We start from the raw sequence: 16,532 nt of genomic DNA, 5'->3' as shown, positions 1-16,532 counted from the left end.
TGCTAGGGACCCCTGAGGTGGGCCTGGCACCTGGGTCCACAGGATCTGGCCTGGTACTGGGGCAGGCCTGGAGTCTGGGTTCACAGGAGCTGGCCTGGAAGGTGGGGCTACCTAGGTCACCCTGGCATTTGGGTGAGCCTGAAAACTGGGGCTGTAGGACTCATCCTGTAGCCTATAGTTCCAGGCCTAATGGGGCCAGCCTGGAGGTTGGGGCCATGGGAGTCAGTCTGAAAGCTGGGGCTGTGTGGGCAGTCAATGCTGGGTTGGGCTGGGACCCTGCATCCATAGGAGCCTGCCTAGAGCCTAGTCCAGGGTAGCCTGCCTAAAGCCTGAGGCCATGGGGGCTGCCTGGTGCTGCGGTGAGTCAGGAACCTGGGTCCACAGGAGCCTGCCTGGACCCTGGGGCCAATGGTACCAGCCTTGTACTGGTGCAGGCCAAGAGCCTAGTTCCATGAAAGTTCATCTGGAGTTTAGGTCTGTAGAAGCCATCCTGGTGCTGGGGTAGGCTGGGAACCTGGGGCCATGGAGTCAACCTAGTGCTAGGGAGGGTCAGGAGCCTACCTGGAGCCTGGTTTCATGGGAACCTGCCTGGTGCTGGGGTGGGCTGGTAGCCTGGTTTTGTGCACACCCACCAGGACCCTGGGGCCATGGGAACTGGCCTGATGCTGGAGTCGGGCAAAAGCCTGGGGCCACAAGAGCTGGTCTGGTGCTGGGGTGGGCTGATGGTGGAGACCACTGTGAAATCAAGTCCTCACTTCACCTCCTTCTCCCATAGGTTGGATGTCTCTCTCCATAGGGTAAGGATGACGGGAATAATGTGAAACTGTCTTTCCTACCTTCTTCAATGCATCTTTTCTTATTTCTGTGCTCCACCCAAGTGCTATAATCCCTCACCTCAAATCCTTAGCTCTTGTGAAGGTATTTTTGTGCATAGAGAGTTGCTCAAATTGATGTTTCTGGGAGAGGACAAGCCCTAGAAATTTCTAAACCACCACCTTGATGACATCATTCTTTCACATCATTCTTCTGCTGTGTGCTGTCTGTTGCCAAATACAAATATTGGCTTATTTTATTTTGCTTATTGTATTTTACAGTACAAGAGATACTGTTTGACTTCTAAATTTGCCACTTTTCATAAATTTGCTGTTCTAGAAAAATATTCTTATTTGTGTTATTTGTTTCTTAAACATGCTTAGGACAGTTGTTTTAAGCTCTGTGTATAATAGTTACAAAATCTGATGTCTGTGTGGGTATGTTTCTATCTTGTCTTTCTTTCTTTCTTTTCTTTCTTTCCTTCCTTCTTTCTTTTTCTTTCTTTCTTTCTTTCTTTCTTTCTTTCTTTCTTTCTTTCTTTCCTTCTTTCCTTTTGTTCTTATTCTTGTGATCTTGTTTGCTTGTATGCCTAGTAATCTTCAACTACTTACAGCTTGTCGTCTTTGAAAAATTATATGAGTGGCTCTGCCCTCCTCTAGAGAGACTTTCTCTTTCCTTCTGGTAGAAAGTATTTGACCTAAATTAAACCAAATACAGTTTGAGAGTTTCTGGTTCAATCAAACTGTAAGTACTCAAAGTGAAAATCCTTGTGAGGGCCTGTCCATGGCCACAGCCTTCCAGGAATGACTTCTTTTCTTTACTACTCTCATCTCTCCCCTCTTTTTTCAGTGACAAGACAGCCTACTCCATGGGTTCCAGAGACTGAGGAAAGGTGAGGGTGGGCCTAGATCTGATTGGCTTGTCCACTCCCCAGCCCCAGGCAGACACTGAATCCTGACTTCTTTCTTTTTGTACTGATGTGACTAGAGTGCTGGCAGGGGTGTGTTCTATATCAGCACAGAACATATTGTGGTGTTAATGCTCTTTTATTTCAGGTCCTGATTCTGTAAATCTGGGGTAGAGCCTGAGATTCTGCATTTCTGACAAACTGCTGGACCAGTGTGACTGCTCCATGGACCACACTTTGAACATCAAGGATGTACAGGATGAGGACAGTTCCATGTGACAATTTGGCAATATGTGAACAATAGCCAAATTGAGTGGTGGGAATTATGCTATCAGAGTTGGGAAGGATTTGTGGGGCTGAAGTGACTATATTAGATCTTAAACTGAGAAGTGAAAGATAGATATGGATGGACAAAGGAATTAAATCCCAAGGCAAATCCAGTTCTGGCTAGCTAAAGAGAGCAGGGAAGGTGTATCTCTAAATTGTATTCTTATGGAGTTCTTTTCTAGCAGAGACAGAATTTCCTTCATCACATTTGACTCAATTTCCCTTCTGAGGAACATCTACCCCCTTGGCTATGAAGGATGTCACTTCCATACTAGGGAGAGATACATAGAGGTCTTGGGTTATCTGGTATCACTGAAGCCCCCATCACCTCCGCTAACGACACTGTGGGTTAAATTCCCAGGCCATGTAGAGCTCCATGTATTTATAGGATGAAATAAGGAATCTGAAAGGACACATAATTTTTCAGCTGTGGTCCTGAATGAGTTTGCATTAGTATATGCAGCATCCATACCAATGTGTCCTGGATGTTTGCTTCTTTGTACCTGATGGCAGGACATTGAGCCCCTCCTCTTAAGATATCCAAGTGCATCCAGTCCTGTATAAGGAGGATGGGGGTGATGTCATAAGCTCTGGACTTTCTTCTCAGAGCATGGAAATCAACTCACTCTAATGGATACTCGGGGCAGGACCTCTTTATAGACTCAGAGTTAGACTGGGATTCTGAATCCCAGTTTTGACTCGAGGAAACCTGCTGTACATTTAATTGTAGGTGATTCACGACTCCACACTCCCAAGAGGACAGCTATGGGGCTACCTAGGACAAGATCGAGAAGCAAGAATTCCTTGGAAGGGTATAGGGTGTGAACATGAGGGTGTCTTTATGTGGCCGGGTAGGCTGATGAGGTAGCTAGGAGCCTTATGAGAAACATTAGCATTGTCCCACCAGAGGTCGAAGAGGCTGGGACATTCATTCACCAGTCCCTTCTGCAATTGGTTGAGATTGCTCCTGAGATGCAAACACTTGAGGTGTGGAGCTGACCGGTGCTGGGAATCACCACAGAGAAAGTGAACTCAGATGGGCTGAAAGGTTGGGGAAGAGTCTCGCCATCACTGCCTCAGCTTCCCTTTGTGGAAAACCTAATGCATGTCTGCTAGCTCAGGGCACTGGAGTATCTGGGCCAACCTCCCTTACCCACTAATCTAGAGTCCATGAGGGGCAAGGTGTGCAGGAGTTGACCTTGCCCCAGGTGAAGAGCCCTTGAGTGGAGAAGCAGCATGTACACTGGCTCTGAAAAGCTGGAGGAGCATATACTGGGGTGTTTTTTTTGTTTTTTGTCTGAGATTGGCAGGGGATATGGTTACTGGACCAGGAGTGTTTAGAACCCACACAGGTCTTAGGGGACCCATCCCTTTCTCGGTCTACCTTGCACCTACTGTGGGTTTCCACTCTTCGGAGTAACATTACAGTGTTTCATTTTGCAGTATCAGAGTTTAGTCATTGGCCATGGGGCAGTCACATAATGCTTCTTTCCTCAAACTCAGTGCTGATGACTATATTCCTTGCTGGCTGCTCTTAAAAGCTTAGCATGCCTCCTTTTTCAGGGTGCATAGACAGGTGACAACCCTGCTTCCGTTGACATTTCTTTATATAAAGCCTCACTGAATCACCCGGCATCAGGAACTGACAAATACTCAACATGCAGTCCTAACCCCAGTGAGGCAGAACCTCCTCCCTTCCCTACGTGGATCAAAGGCTTGGGCCTTATTGGAGTCCATCAGAGCGCCCGAGTACAGAGGAAGCCACAGTCCATAGTGGTAGGGACATGGGGTCCTCTGTAACTGCAAAGCCTGCTGACCTCTGATCTTCTCTTGCTTCTGGGCCTCTGGCCTTGGCACTCCTGTCTTCTTAAGGCTCTGGGTTTAGGTCTGAACAAGATTCACAGGCACAACTGCTTCTGCTGGAAGGTAGGCTACGTCCAAGAAGGTGAGCAGGTGAGCGAGTGAGGTGAGTTCTGGAGTGTAGATTCTGACTAGGGCCATTATTGGGCTGCACCGGCTCTTCTTATGACTCAGGGTCAAACTGTGGCTTGGGACTGACTCAGGTCCTCTCATGGGGTCAGTCTGCACATAAACGTCTTCACACCTTGGCAGTTCTAAAACATCACCACCAATAATGGATGAAAAATGTAAGGATTCAGGTAAAGTTCTACATGGAAGGCCAAAAAATTGGAAAGGGGGGACATTCTGTACCCTCATCCTTACCTTTGCATTTCGAGTTTCTTTACAGTGTTTTCCAGGGCAAACCCTGTTCAGTGGAATATTCAGGATGTCAATCATCAGGTGTGGGTCCTTAAGGCCAGACCCTCAAAGCAGTCCCAAGGAAGCACCTTATGGATCCAGGTGAGTGGCCAAGATCTGCCAAAGGCAGTCTCTTTGGCCAGTACTGTTGTGTGTTGTGTGCTTAGCTTTTTATTCACTATGAATAGACTTGTTAACTGGGCATATCTCATTGGCAATAACGAACTCGAGGGTGATCACAGTGTTGTTCTGTGACTATGTTGTGTTCCCAGTCACTATTACCTTAATCTCATGCAATTACACGGAGACACTTGAGAGGACAGAGGGAACCCCGTCTACCTGGGACTGAAGGAGCCGGAGCTCTGCCTGTTCTGCACAGAGGTCAAGGGGCAGCCCACACTGCAGCTTAAGGTGAGTATGGAAAATAAGGGTCTTGTCCATGCCTGGCTAGGAGGGAGAAGCTCATTTATTTCACAAAGTGCTCATTTGATGGAAACTCTAGCTTTTTTAGAATCTTTTAAAGGACAAGTTATTATCCTTATGCATATTTATTTTTGGTTCTTTTGGGGTTGCATGTATTATGAGAGAATAAGACAAAATTGCAGGGGTGTTTTGAAACTAATCTGCTAAAATCACTTATTTTGCTTAAAAAAATAATTCAGCAAAGAGGAAAGCTTTTAGATTTATTCATGATGCCAATAGAATAAATGTAGATATAGAACATATAGGAGATAAATTGGGAGATTAGGATTGACATATATACACTACCAAGAGTAAAATAGATAGCTAGCGGGGACCTGTTATAAAGCACGGGAAGCTCAGACTGGTGCTCTGTGATGACCCAGGTGGGTGGAATGGGGGAGGGGTGGGAGGGAGGTCCAAGAGGGAGGGGATATATGTATACATATAGCTGATTCACTTCATTATACAGCAGAAACTAACACAACATTGTAAAGCAATTATACTCCAATTAAAAAAAAAGAACACACACACACACACACACACAGTTGTCCCTTGATATCTGCAGGGGATTTGTTGTAGGACCCCTCTACCTGCTATGGATACCAAAGTGGGTACTCAAGTTCCTTATATAACCTATATAGGCATGTAACCTATGAACATCCTCTCATATATTACTACTTTAAATCCTCTCTAGATTGCTTATAATACCTAATACAATGTAAACCCTATGTAAATAGTTGCCAGCACACAGCAGATTCAAGTTTTGCTTTTTGGAAATTTCTGGAATTTTTTGTTTTTTTCCAAATATTTTTGGTCCACATTTGGTTGACTCCAAGGATGCGGAACTGGCTGATGGAGAGGGCCAACGGTAGATGTGTGGGTAAAATCAGCTCTGATGGTTTCAGCAGTCGATTATCACTAGGTGGATGAGCCAATTAAAACATCTTTTTGACAAGAGATAGTTTTCAACTTTAAGCGAACAAACTTAATTCTCTGTAACAAACATTTTAGTAATTGCTATTCTCCATTATTTAAGAAATACTTTAAGTTATAGGAAGATCACAAACCAGGCCTCTGTGTGCTTTAGGAAATCTCTTGACCCTTTTCAGCAAACAAGCATAGGCAGACACTCAATTTGATGACAGGATATAAAGCAGTGGTTTTCAACAAGGGGCAATTTTGCTCCCCAGAAATTTGTCAATGTCTGGAGATATTTTTGGTTGCCACAACTGGGGGCTGGGTGATATGCTACTGATCTCTGGTGGGTAGAGGCCAGGGATGCTGCTATATGTCCCACCGTACACAAGACAGCCCCTGACAGCAAAGGTTTATCCCACCCAGAATGTCAATAGTTCTGAGGTTGGAGACACCTGACCTTAAACAATTCTGTTTGAATTCAAAATTCACGGTAACCGTTATGTAAATATTCCTTGGGTTTCTCCATTTCTAAGCAACAGGTAATGACTAAACCTGTGCTTTGTATTCTCGAAAACTTTGATGTCAACACTGTTTTCCTTCAAAGGCTCGCAGTAAGAACCATTGAAATTGGTGGTCTAAGGTTTCACTCATAAACTTCACATCTGTAAAGTATTTGGGACTCATAATTTTTAATGGTATAATATGAAATAGAGGTTCCCAGGCCCGTTTTAATGAATGGAGAAGACTATCTTGGATAGGAACTGTTAGTGTGTAAAGAATGTGGAACAACTCTTAACAGTTATGTTTCTCCCTGGGGCTTCCTTCTCGCCCTTCAGGAACAGAACATGATGGATCTGTACCACTGAACGGAGCCTGTGAAGCCCTTTCTCTTCTACCGTGACCAGAGCAGCAATACCTCCACCTTTGAGTCTGTAGCCTTTCCTGGTTGGTTCATTGCTTCCTGCTCCAATGGAGGCTGTCCTCTCATTGTTACCCGAGAACTGGGGAAAGCCTACACCACTAACTTTTGGTTCACTGTACTTCAGGCTTAAGGTTGGTCTAAGGTTGCGGGTTGTTCTCCAGGCAGAGAATCTTGTCTTGGTTTCCTCCATTCTAGCTCTCGAAGTGCTTCTGAAACACAGCACTATAAATCAACTATCCTTTAATTAAAAAAGAAAGAAAAAAAAATAGTGCTTCTGAGATGAACGTCGTCATACCGACCCTTCAACAAGGGAAGGCAGAGTTGCCAGAATTATGTCCAATTTCTGAAAGTACACACCAGGTTAAAAGGGGAATAAACAGTCAAGTCTTAGTCTAGAAGGAAGGACGAATCTGTGGTTGGGCTTTTCACCCAAGGGTACCTTACTGCCCTCCATACATCCAGGCAATGACCTAACATCCATGCAATGTTGGGCCGAGCTATATGCGCTCTCCCAGGGGCCACATGGAAAACAGTCCAGGGAAATTGAGGGTCTTTGCTATTGCCACGTAGCTAAATTAAGACACCTTGACAAAAATAATAAAGAAAACTCTACTTAACATCCTTGCTAATTATGCTTCAAATAATAAATGAAGGTGATGATTCTTTCATTTGGAGTCCAGATCTCTAGATTTTCAGATACATTTCTCTATGGCGTTGTATCAAGATCTTTTGAATCCTGGTGGGAAGGAGCAGACATAGAAATTTCCAAAAAGAAAGCTTAGGGACTTCCCTGGTGGCGCAGTGGTTAAGAATCCGCCTGCCAATGCAGGGGACACGGATTTAAGCCCTCATCCGTGAAGATCCCACATGCTGCGGAGCAACTGAGTCCGTGCACCACAACTACTGAGCCTGCACTCTAGAGTCCTCGAGCCACAACTACTGAGCCCGTGTGCCACAACAATTGAAGACTGCGCCTAGACCCCGTGCTGTGCAACAAGAGAAGCCACTGCAATGAATTATAGTCCCTCTCGCAGCAACTAGAGAAAGCCTGCGTGCAACAATGAAGACCCAACACAGCCAAAAATTAAAAAATAAACAAATAAATTTATAAAAGAAATCTGAGCCCCTCCTGGGTGTGGCTTGTGTCTCAGTGAAGTTATATATTCTGCTGGTTTGAATGAAGAACTAGTGGTGTTTATGAAACTTTCACCTAAACCATTATCACTAGATCTCATGGAGAGTTAAATTTGTGAAATAGAAATTTTGTCTATCAGTTGCTCTGTTATGAATGGAATGACTTTAATGAGATATCATGCTCATAATATTGATTCCTTGCATTCATAAGGAGTTCTATCGTTTGTAAAGCAGGTTCCCATGAAGTCTCCCATTTCTAAGAAGAACCCAGTAGGACAGTTGGGGAATGTGGTATCTTCCTAAACTCAGGTTTCCCCTGGACTCACTACTGGGCGGGGGGGTGGTACAAAAAAAGCATCATTAATAGAAATCATACTTCATATTTCAGTGCTTAATGCTAGTGTACACCTAATTGAAAAGTTCCCCCATCCCATCCCAGCAATGGTTTCTGAGAGTCTCCTGTGGGTTTTTTCCATGAACTCACAAGCCATAATCTGACATGGCTCCCATTCATTTAGAGCATATTTATTACAAAGGTTTATCTCTTCTTCTACCTTTTTATGAAATAACGTTTCTTCCCGCATCAGGTCGGTAAACTTCGTTCTCCGTAATATGGTGATTCCTCTTGTTATGATTTTTTTACTTTCCATTATATTTTTACTTGTCCCAAGATTTGGAGAAAGATGTGGAGATACTATTTTTCCAAACATATTGATGACTTCCTGGGCCCCGCAGGCATTGCCCCAACCTCTTCATCCCATCCTAATACCTTCTGCCTTTCAGCATTTGAGTGGCCACGTCAGTGTCAGAGATTAGATTTATTCCTGGTGATAGGTAGCACAGCAATCCCTGAGCTGTCCATTTCTCATGGTTCCTAGAAAAAGGTAGACCTGTTTCTACTTCTGCCTTTCCTTATGTAGGTAATTTCCCTAGAACTGTGAAGTGACCAAGACTCTTAAGAGACTAAAAGGAACTCTATTAAGAATCACACTGGGGAAATTCCCTGGAGGTCCATTGGTGAGGACTTGGTGCTTTCACTTCCGGGGCCTGGGTTTGATCCCTGGCTGAGGGGAACTAAGATCCCGCAAGCCTCGAGGCACAGCCAATAAAAAAGAAAAAAAGAAAAAAAAGAATCACACTGGGATGATGGGCTTAAACTGGATGCTCTTGGACCAACTGGGTCTATGGTCTCCTGGGTGCAAGGTTGGAAACCCATGTCAGGCTCCCCAAGAACTCCCTCCCTAAACACCCTGCCCTGGCTGAGGAACAAGGGTAAGCCCGAATGTCTCTAGGTATATCGATCATCCAGCTGAAGGTGAAGTTCCCAGTCTCCTCTACCTGTTTGCAAGATTCTCCTGGGGCACTCCATTCCTGATATGGGACAGGAGAGCAGCCCCTGACCCTTCTCCATGAGGGGGGCAGGAACTCGCCCCTCATCTCAAGTGACGCCCCTACAAGGCAGCTCTCTCCCCTTCTCTCTTCCCAGTCCTCCTCTTATTCATAGAATACTCCATTCATTCCTTTGTTTATTTAACAAATTTTTATTAATCCCAGTAATGGACTAGACACTATTCCAGACATTAAGGATATGGTTAACAAGACACTCAAGTTCCTTGGCCCCATGGAGCTGGCATTTTGGTGGTGAGGATAAGACATACATACATATGTTACCTACACAGATGAATATCCATGGCCATGGAGACATATATTTTATAAAGAAAATAATAGAGAAGAATTAGAAATCAGAGCATGAGTGAGGAGGCTCTTGGAGATAGGGCAGTCAGGGAAGACATCATTTAGAGATTGTTTTTTTTTTTTTTGCAAATGCATAGAAGTGACGGGGTGAACCCCATAATGATCTGGGGAAACCCATTCCTGCAGAGAAACAGGAGAGGCTCACTGCAAGGATGAGCTCTCTGGTGGAAGAATCACCAAGACCCCAGTGCAGCTGGAGCAGGGAGGGTTGGAAGGGCAGGGATAGAAGGCGTGTGGAGAGACAAGCAAGGGCAAGGTTTATGTGTGCTTGTGTAAGCCATGGTGAGAGCTTCTGGGTGTGATGCGAAGCCACTGAAGAGTTCTGAGAAGGGGAGTGAAGGGACAACATCGAAATCGTTGATCTTGCTCACTGCTGGGTGGAAGTTGAACTCTAAGGAGGTAAGAACGGAAGCAGGGAGACCAGTTAGGGTTTATTGCGATACTCCCAGGGAGAGAGTCGGTGGTGGGTTTCAGAGAACAGAACCCCGATCAGTGGTTGTGAGTCACGTGGAAGCACATTTTGGCATAGAATGAGTAGATGTTTTTTTCTTAAAACATTTAGGCCTGAACGACAGTAGGGTTTCAAGGGTAATGGTTCCCTTTCACCACCAATGTTGAGGCTGAGTCTGATTCCTAAGGCAGAGATAGGAAGCCAGAAGATCTCCAAGTTTCCGCCTCCTACGTGAGTCTCCTTGGACACAGTGCAGTTTTTAATATCCACCACCGAGCACGAGGCCTCCTATGTGTCTCAGTAAACACAAGGTGCAGGAGACCATGACACAAAGGAAACATATCACATAGTGGTTAAGAACAGAAAGACTTGGCTTTTTATTTTTATTTTTTGGCCGTGCCATGCGACATACACAATCTTCGTTCCCCGACCAGGGATCTAAGCCATGCCCCCCTGCAGTGGAAGTGCAGAGTCCTAACCACCGGACCACCAGGGAAGTCCCAAGACTTGGCTTTTTAACTTAGCTAAATTTCTCGGTAGTTATGTGACTTTGGGTAAGTTTTGTCATCTCTCAGGGACTGTTTTCTTCCATAACAAATAAAGATGAACGGCCCCTAGACGGTGACTGTGAAGATGAAAAGATTAATCAGGTAAATCTCTATCAGATACAGAAAGAGCTCTCAATATTGGTTATGCAAAACTCTGAAAGGAAGACAATGAATTGCCCCAAATCAGAGGTGAATGAGGCTATAGCTCACACAAGTCATTGAATCAAGAGATCCACACCTCTGCCTCCAAGCAGTCCGGAAGGAAGTTCTCCTTCACTCGGCACCTGGCCTTTTCTGTATTTCCTCACTGGTGTTTCCTGGCATTTACTCTGCTCTGGTTTCTCCAGGACCCCAGCCCGGCCCCACCAGTGTTGCCTCCCAGTCACCCACTGAAGGCTCACAGGACTTCTGTTCCGGACTAGCTTTCTTGCCAAAGTGGGCACACCCAGAGCCAGGAAATAACCCTCCTTCCTTGCTCATTTAAAGGCCTGGGAGTCCTGGACAGCTTTACTGGGCCCTTGGGTGCAGGTGGAGCTTGACCATTGGACTCGAGGACAAGAGCCTCTCTTTGGACAAAGGTAACTCCTGCTGTTCAGAACCGTGTGTGGGGCACCTTCTTTCACTGCTCTGTGTCCAACCTTGAGGAGCCTCTCTGGGCCTTGGTCCAAGACACAGTGGCAGAGGAGCTGGGACTGCTTCCAATGGTGTAGGTGGTGGTTTGCTTACTTCCTTTCTGGGGGGCAGAGAGGGATGTGAACAACTGGTTCTCATTGTGGGGAGTTCGTGGTCTTCTTGGGGAACTCTCCTGGGATCCTCACCGTAAGCCCAGAGGTGGATGTCCCCTAATAGTCAAGATACCTCATGGGGTCCCTGGATGTCCTTGCGCAGGATCCTTAGAGATGCCTCCTTGGATGAGGGATAGCGGACGGTGGGGGTGAGGGAGACAGGGTAGCTGCCCCTTATTTAGGATGTTCAAGCTTGAAGTCGGGAGAATTGGTGGCTTACCAGCTGTATGGAGGGCTAAAGGGAGATAGGCACACATTCTTCCTTCCTTCCTCTGAACCCAGAGACTCGCTGCACTAGAAGGTGGTCGAGCTGATGGGCTGGAACCTCCTCACAATCCCAGATGTGACGGATGGAGGGCATCCTAGGGCCACTGCAGCCGTGACAGTGATGGGAGCTTCCGTCTGGGGTTTGATGGCCCTGGAACATGATTTCCCATCCTTAATCTCAAATGTGCATCTATGGATAAGATAGGATCTCAGGGCAGCTCTCTCAAAATTTTTTTTTTATGCAGAATTCTTGGGGAGGGGAGAGAAACGGATAACATGTTTTTCTTCTCTCTTCCCCCATAAGACCAACTGCGGACCACAACCTGTCCACCATCTGATCTACTTTGTCCTATTCACAGAAAGCCCTGAAGCCAACATGGAGTTTAGTCCCCTGGGTAAGTGGTGAATCACAAACCAGCTTGGAAATACGTCCATCTACCTTCTCCCAAGAGAGAGGATACAAGGGCCCCTAGCATTTGCTCAAGTTGTAAATGTGTTTGCTCTTGCTAAAATACTCAGATCACAAAACCCGCATTTGAAAATCTTATTTAGCTCTTTACTTATGATGTGCATTTAGAACTGCTTATTGATTCTGGTAAAGAGGGTAGAGAGGAAACAAACAACATATTGATGACTGATTTAAATATATTTGGTTTTGTTACTACCCAGAAGCTATCAGGCAGGAAAAAAGACAAGTCACTGATAACCCTAGAAAAAAGGGTGAGCAGTAAATCTCCCCCTAGGAATTCAAAAGCCTTTATTACCAGGATGCAATAGGACTCCTGAAGTTTATAATAACCTCATGTGTATTTTGTGCTTTTCTGTCACCTGGCAGCACACCTAATTCCCAGTTACCGTCTTATTCGTGATCCTCAGCAGATGGTGTGGGTCCTAAAAAGAAATCGGTTAATAGCAGTTCCTTTTGGCAGCAGTGTCAAACCTGGGAGTGACAATCAAAGCCACTGCGTTGCCTCTTAAAGGGACATCATCTCCACTGGGGATGGGGCTGAGCTTGTGTGAGCCTGGAAACCAGCTTCCAGTGTCCTCAAGAACGGCAAGAAAGGGCAAGATGGTTCCCTCACATAAAGGAAACCCGTACCCAGAAATGAGGGTGTGATGGAGTGGCAGCTCTCCTTACCAAAAGAAAATGTCCTTAGTTAAGAAGGGATTATTCATTCAATTAGTAGCTGAACTTCTCCTTGGAGTTTCTCTCTTCTAACCGTCGCAACCTCTGTCCTCAGATTTAAACTCCTTCATCTTTCCATTATCATACCTACGCTTTTCTAATTTGCTGTCCTTTCTTCTAATAATGGGGGAATATTCCTTCCTCCCGTTAGTCCAGCACATGTCAGTTATACCTCAATAAAGATGAAAAAAAAGTTAATCCAAATCAGCTTCTTTCCTCTCTTGTTTGTTCCTTCAATGTTTGATTTAATTCCTCTCTTCCTGGCATATCCCGTCTTTGTCTGTCTACTGGATTCTTTCTATTGCTGATAGACATGCTCTAATATAACATTTCCAAGCTCAACACTAAAAACCTCCTCTGGATTTGCACATTTCATTTCTACAACCATTCTGTTTTCCTATGTGGCAATCTATATACTGTTCTACATACAGTCATAGTCATGGAAGAGTTGGTTATACAACTAGTCTCCATTTCCCCTCCTGTTCACGCTTACATCAAACAATAAAATTTCTGAACTGTTCTTTGCCCACTCCCCTCCAGCTTCTCTTTCCAAGGCCACCAGACCCACTTCTCTGTCCTCACATCTGGTTCCTCAGCAGCAGTCAGCATAATTGATAACTCTTTCTTTCTTGAACACTCTCCATCTTCTCCTTCGGTAAGAACATTCTCTGTGGTTCACTGGCTCCGCTTTTGCATTCTCCTTTCTGACTCCACTTTCTCTATAAAATCTCTAAGTGTTGGGGATTTTCAGACCTCAGCCTGCAACCATCCTCCCACCCCTCTAAAGGGATTGAGAGCTGGTCTCTTGGATTGATGTTTTGCCTCTACATTCTGGCATTCATGCTTCCAACCCAGACGTCGCCTCTGAAAATCCTACCCATGTCCTTTGGATGTCCTCTCAGACATCTCTAACTACATCTATCCCAAGTGGAACTGTGGATCTCACTCCACAAACTGTTCATGGACCCAGTCTGGAGCCAGAAATACAGGAGACATCTTTATTCCTCCTTTTCCTCAATTTCCATTTAATCCATCAGCAGACACTGATGAGTCTATGTGCAAAATATGCCTATTTATGAGATAATATCATCTTTCACCTTGATCACTGTATCACTTCCTCACTGCCCTTCCTCCCACTTCACTTGTGTAGCCTCCTATCCAGCCGTCACAAAGCATCAAGAGTGACTTTCTTACTATGTTAATTGAAGAATATCCTTCCCATCTATTTGTGTTTTAGGGGTGGGAGGTGGGGGAAAGGGAGCAGTGGGGAGATCTCAGGCACAGCAGTCTTCTTTCGGAGACTTGAACTTATCAAGCTCTTTTCCACGTAAGCATCTTTACATTTCCTTTCCCTGTCGACGCTTTCATCCAACCCCCTCCACCACCGGATTCCCATTTCTTCATATACTAGCTTCCTCTTAGTTTTAAGGTCTTGGTTTGAACTTCACCTCAGCAGAGAGGTTTTTCTTGGTTCCTCTTTCTCAGTTTGGTCTGTCTTCTACTGTCCCAGGCCTTGGCCACTTTCCCCAAAGCAGGTGTTGCCATTTACTGTGGTTCTGGTCATTTCTCTGCTTACATGGTTTAGTCTCATTTTCCGTGGCAATAATGACGATGTCTCTCCTGTTCTCACCTAGATCTCCAGGGTCTTGTCTCGAATGAACACTCAATAAAGAATGTTGAATGGATAAATTCCCTGCCCCTTGCCCAGAAGGATAGATGCAGAACACCCAGGCTCTTGGGAATCACCTACTAAATTAGTTGGGAATTAAATTCAACTGATAGTGACAGAACACCCACCAAACTGGGACTTAAATAAGGTAGAAGTTTCTTTCTTTCTCATGGAAAAGAAGCCTGAGAAGGCAGGTTAAGGCCAGTATGGTGGCTTCATCATACCACCAGAATCCAAGGATTCTAGTGTTCTGCTTTACCAACTTCAAGGTCACCTCCACCATCATCTAAGTACGAAGACACAGGGTATAAGGAAAAAAGCTCCTCCCAGCCGAGTCGACTACTTTTAAAGAACATTCTTAGAAATCTCACACAACACTTCCACTCCTATCTCATGAACTACAACTTAAGCATATGGTCAAAGTTAGCTGTAAGTGTGGTGGGAAATTTATTTTTATTTTGGGGAAGTAATGTACCCTGGTGACAGCTGGAGTTCTGATACTAAGGAAGAAAAAGGAAATGGGTTTCAGACAACAATGAAGGGTCTCTTACACATGGCTAGTTGGAGGAACCTTCTGCGGCGGGGGTCCTGGCAGCTTAGCATACCCTGGCTGGGGGAGTAACTGAGTGTCAGATCAGAAGCGCTGGCCTTTCCACTGCTTGGGGACTGACACCTGTTTCCATTTTCCCTGTGTTTCCAGTCACTCTTTTCCTTCATAGCATGTACAGCCACGGACTTTTACTGTAACGGAAAAGGTACTCCATATTACCTGGGAATCAAGGAGCAAACTCTCTGTCTCTGCTACACAGAATTCCAGGGCCAGCCTACTTTGCAGCTTAAGGTGAGTGGCTGTACAGTTAATGAGAGAAGTGCAATGAGATGAACTTTCAATCTCATTTCATATGTTACTGAATAAAAGCAACAGGTTTGCAATCCTGGATATTCAGTGTAAAGAAGGACAGCTGACCTGGCTGATTCCCAAATCAATACAAGCGACCTTTGGAACGGGTGTAACGCTCATTTTAATGTCAGAGCATCCTCTGCCAGCCAGAGAATACACCCATGAAAATGTTTCAGAAAGGCCAAAGAATGGTGGTTTCTCCATTCTCAGTCTTCTTTAACTGCCTCCCAGAAATTCTCTTAGGTGCTGGGATGCTTCCTCTTAAGCAAAGGCAGTGGAGACAAGAGGGGAGATTGTTAATCAGATTTTGCGGATGACATACTTATGGTCCCCGTACTGAAAGTAAGATTTGTAGTTTTGAAGTGAATCCTCTGCTTATGATGGAAGCTGTAATGTATAAACCTACTTGGAGGTTGGGAATCTCGTGAGACTGGCCTGAACCATCAGATGGGTGCATCCATGAAAGAGACTTACAATTCCCCCCACCCCCCCACCATTCTCAGGAAGACATGCTGCCTTCAGGAATCAGAAACACCTTGTGTGATGGGATCCTGGGGTGAGGCCAAGCTACTGGGAACCAGTGGGTTGCCTATTTTTAAAGCTGGTGTTCCCCTTTCATCTGCCTGTGTCCCTGGCCTCTGTCCCTCCCTTTGGGGAAATGAGACTCTCCCAGGGCTGAGTTAGTTTAGCTTCCTCCTCCCAGCAATCCTTTCTAAGAAGCCTCTTTCCTACCCCCAGGAGGAAAATATCATGAACCTATGTGGGAACTTCAAAGGGCAGGAGCCCTTTCTCTTTTACTGCAGCGAGGAGGGCTCCACGTTCGTCTTTCAGTCAGTCTCCTGCCCAGGCTGGTTCATAGCTACCTCCTCCATGGTGGAGCAGCCCGTCACTCTCACCAAGGAGGGAGGCAAAACCAAAAACACTAACTTCTACTTAGAGGGTGAAAACTAAATCCAGCCTGGGCTCTAGGTGGCTGGATCAAGCAGTCAGAGATCCTTCTGTTTGAAAACACAGTGGGTCATCTTAAGTGACCACCATGCACTGATGCCCATCCATAGCCTACCTCATTCTCATCACTCCGAAACCATCTCATCCTCCTGACACTCTCTAGATATCCTCAAGATATACCATGTCCCCCCCCAGGTGAGCATCATTCCAGGGTGAACGTACAAGTCACTTTTTATTCTTTCTTGATCTTGTCCCACCATCCACCTAGTTAAGTCCACTT

The 16,532-nt window shown here is 45.3% G+C and overlaps 2 protein-coding genes across 2 annotated transcripts; both read left to right on the top strand.

Annotated features, from left to right (window-relative positions):
* The first annotated feature begins 337 nt into the window (after positions 1–337).
* On the top strand, positions 338–6,738 carry LOC102979276 (interleukin 36 alpha). Its single transcript, XM_055089122.1, is given in 7 exon segments — positions 338–359; positions 3,933–4,008; positions 4,213–4,361; positions 4,364–4,408; positions 4,579–4,620; positions 4,623–4,717; positions 6,523–6,738. Coding segments are annotated over 7 exon segments (645 nt in total).
* A 5,186-nt stretch (positions 6,739–11,924) lies between these two features.
* LOC102979564 (interleukin-36 beta-like) lies at positions 11,925–16,255 on the top strand. The gene is made up of 4 exons (XM_024129809.1): positions 11,925–11,943; positions 12,384–12,494; positions 15,123–15,244; positions 16,043–16,255. Exons 1-4 carry the CDS (start codon positions 11,925–11,927, stop codon positions 16,253–16,255), a joined length of 465 nt encoding a protein of 154 aa, XP_023985577.1.
* The last annotated feature ends 277 nt before the right edge of the window (positions 16,256–16,532 follow it).

Source organism: Physeter macrocephalus, chromosome 12 (assembly GCF_002837175.3).
Source record: "Physeter macrocephalus isolate SW-GA chromosome 12, ASM283717v5, whole genome shotgun sequence".
In the NCBI taxonomy this organism is placed as follows: Eukaryota; Metazoa; Chordata; class Mammalia; order Artiodactyla; family Physeteridae; genus Physeter; species Physeter macrocephalus.
Note: the sequence above shows the minus strand (reverse complement) of the source record. Positions and strands in the feature narration are given on the sequence as shown.

Excerpts from the sequence above, each read along its gene's own strand:
- LOC102979564 (XM_024129809.1), top strand. Across the intron at positions 12,495-15,122 it reads CAGCAGTGTCAAACCTGGGA|CATGTACAGCCACGGACTTT; the intron begins GTGACAATCAAA and ends TTTCCTTCATAG. Across the intron at positions 15,245-16,042 it reads AGCCTACTTTGCAGCTTAAG|GAGGAAAATATCATGAACCT; the intron begins GTGAGTGGCTGT and ends TCCTACCCCCAG.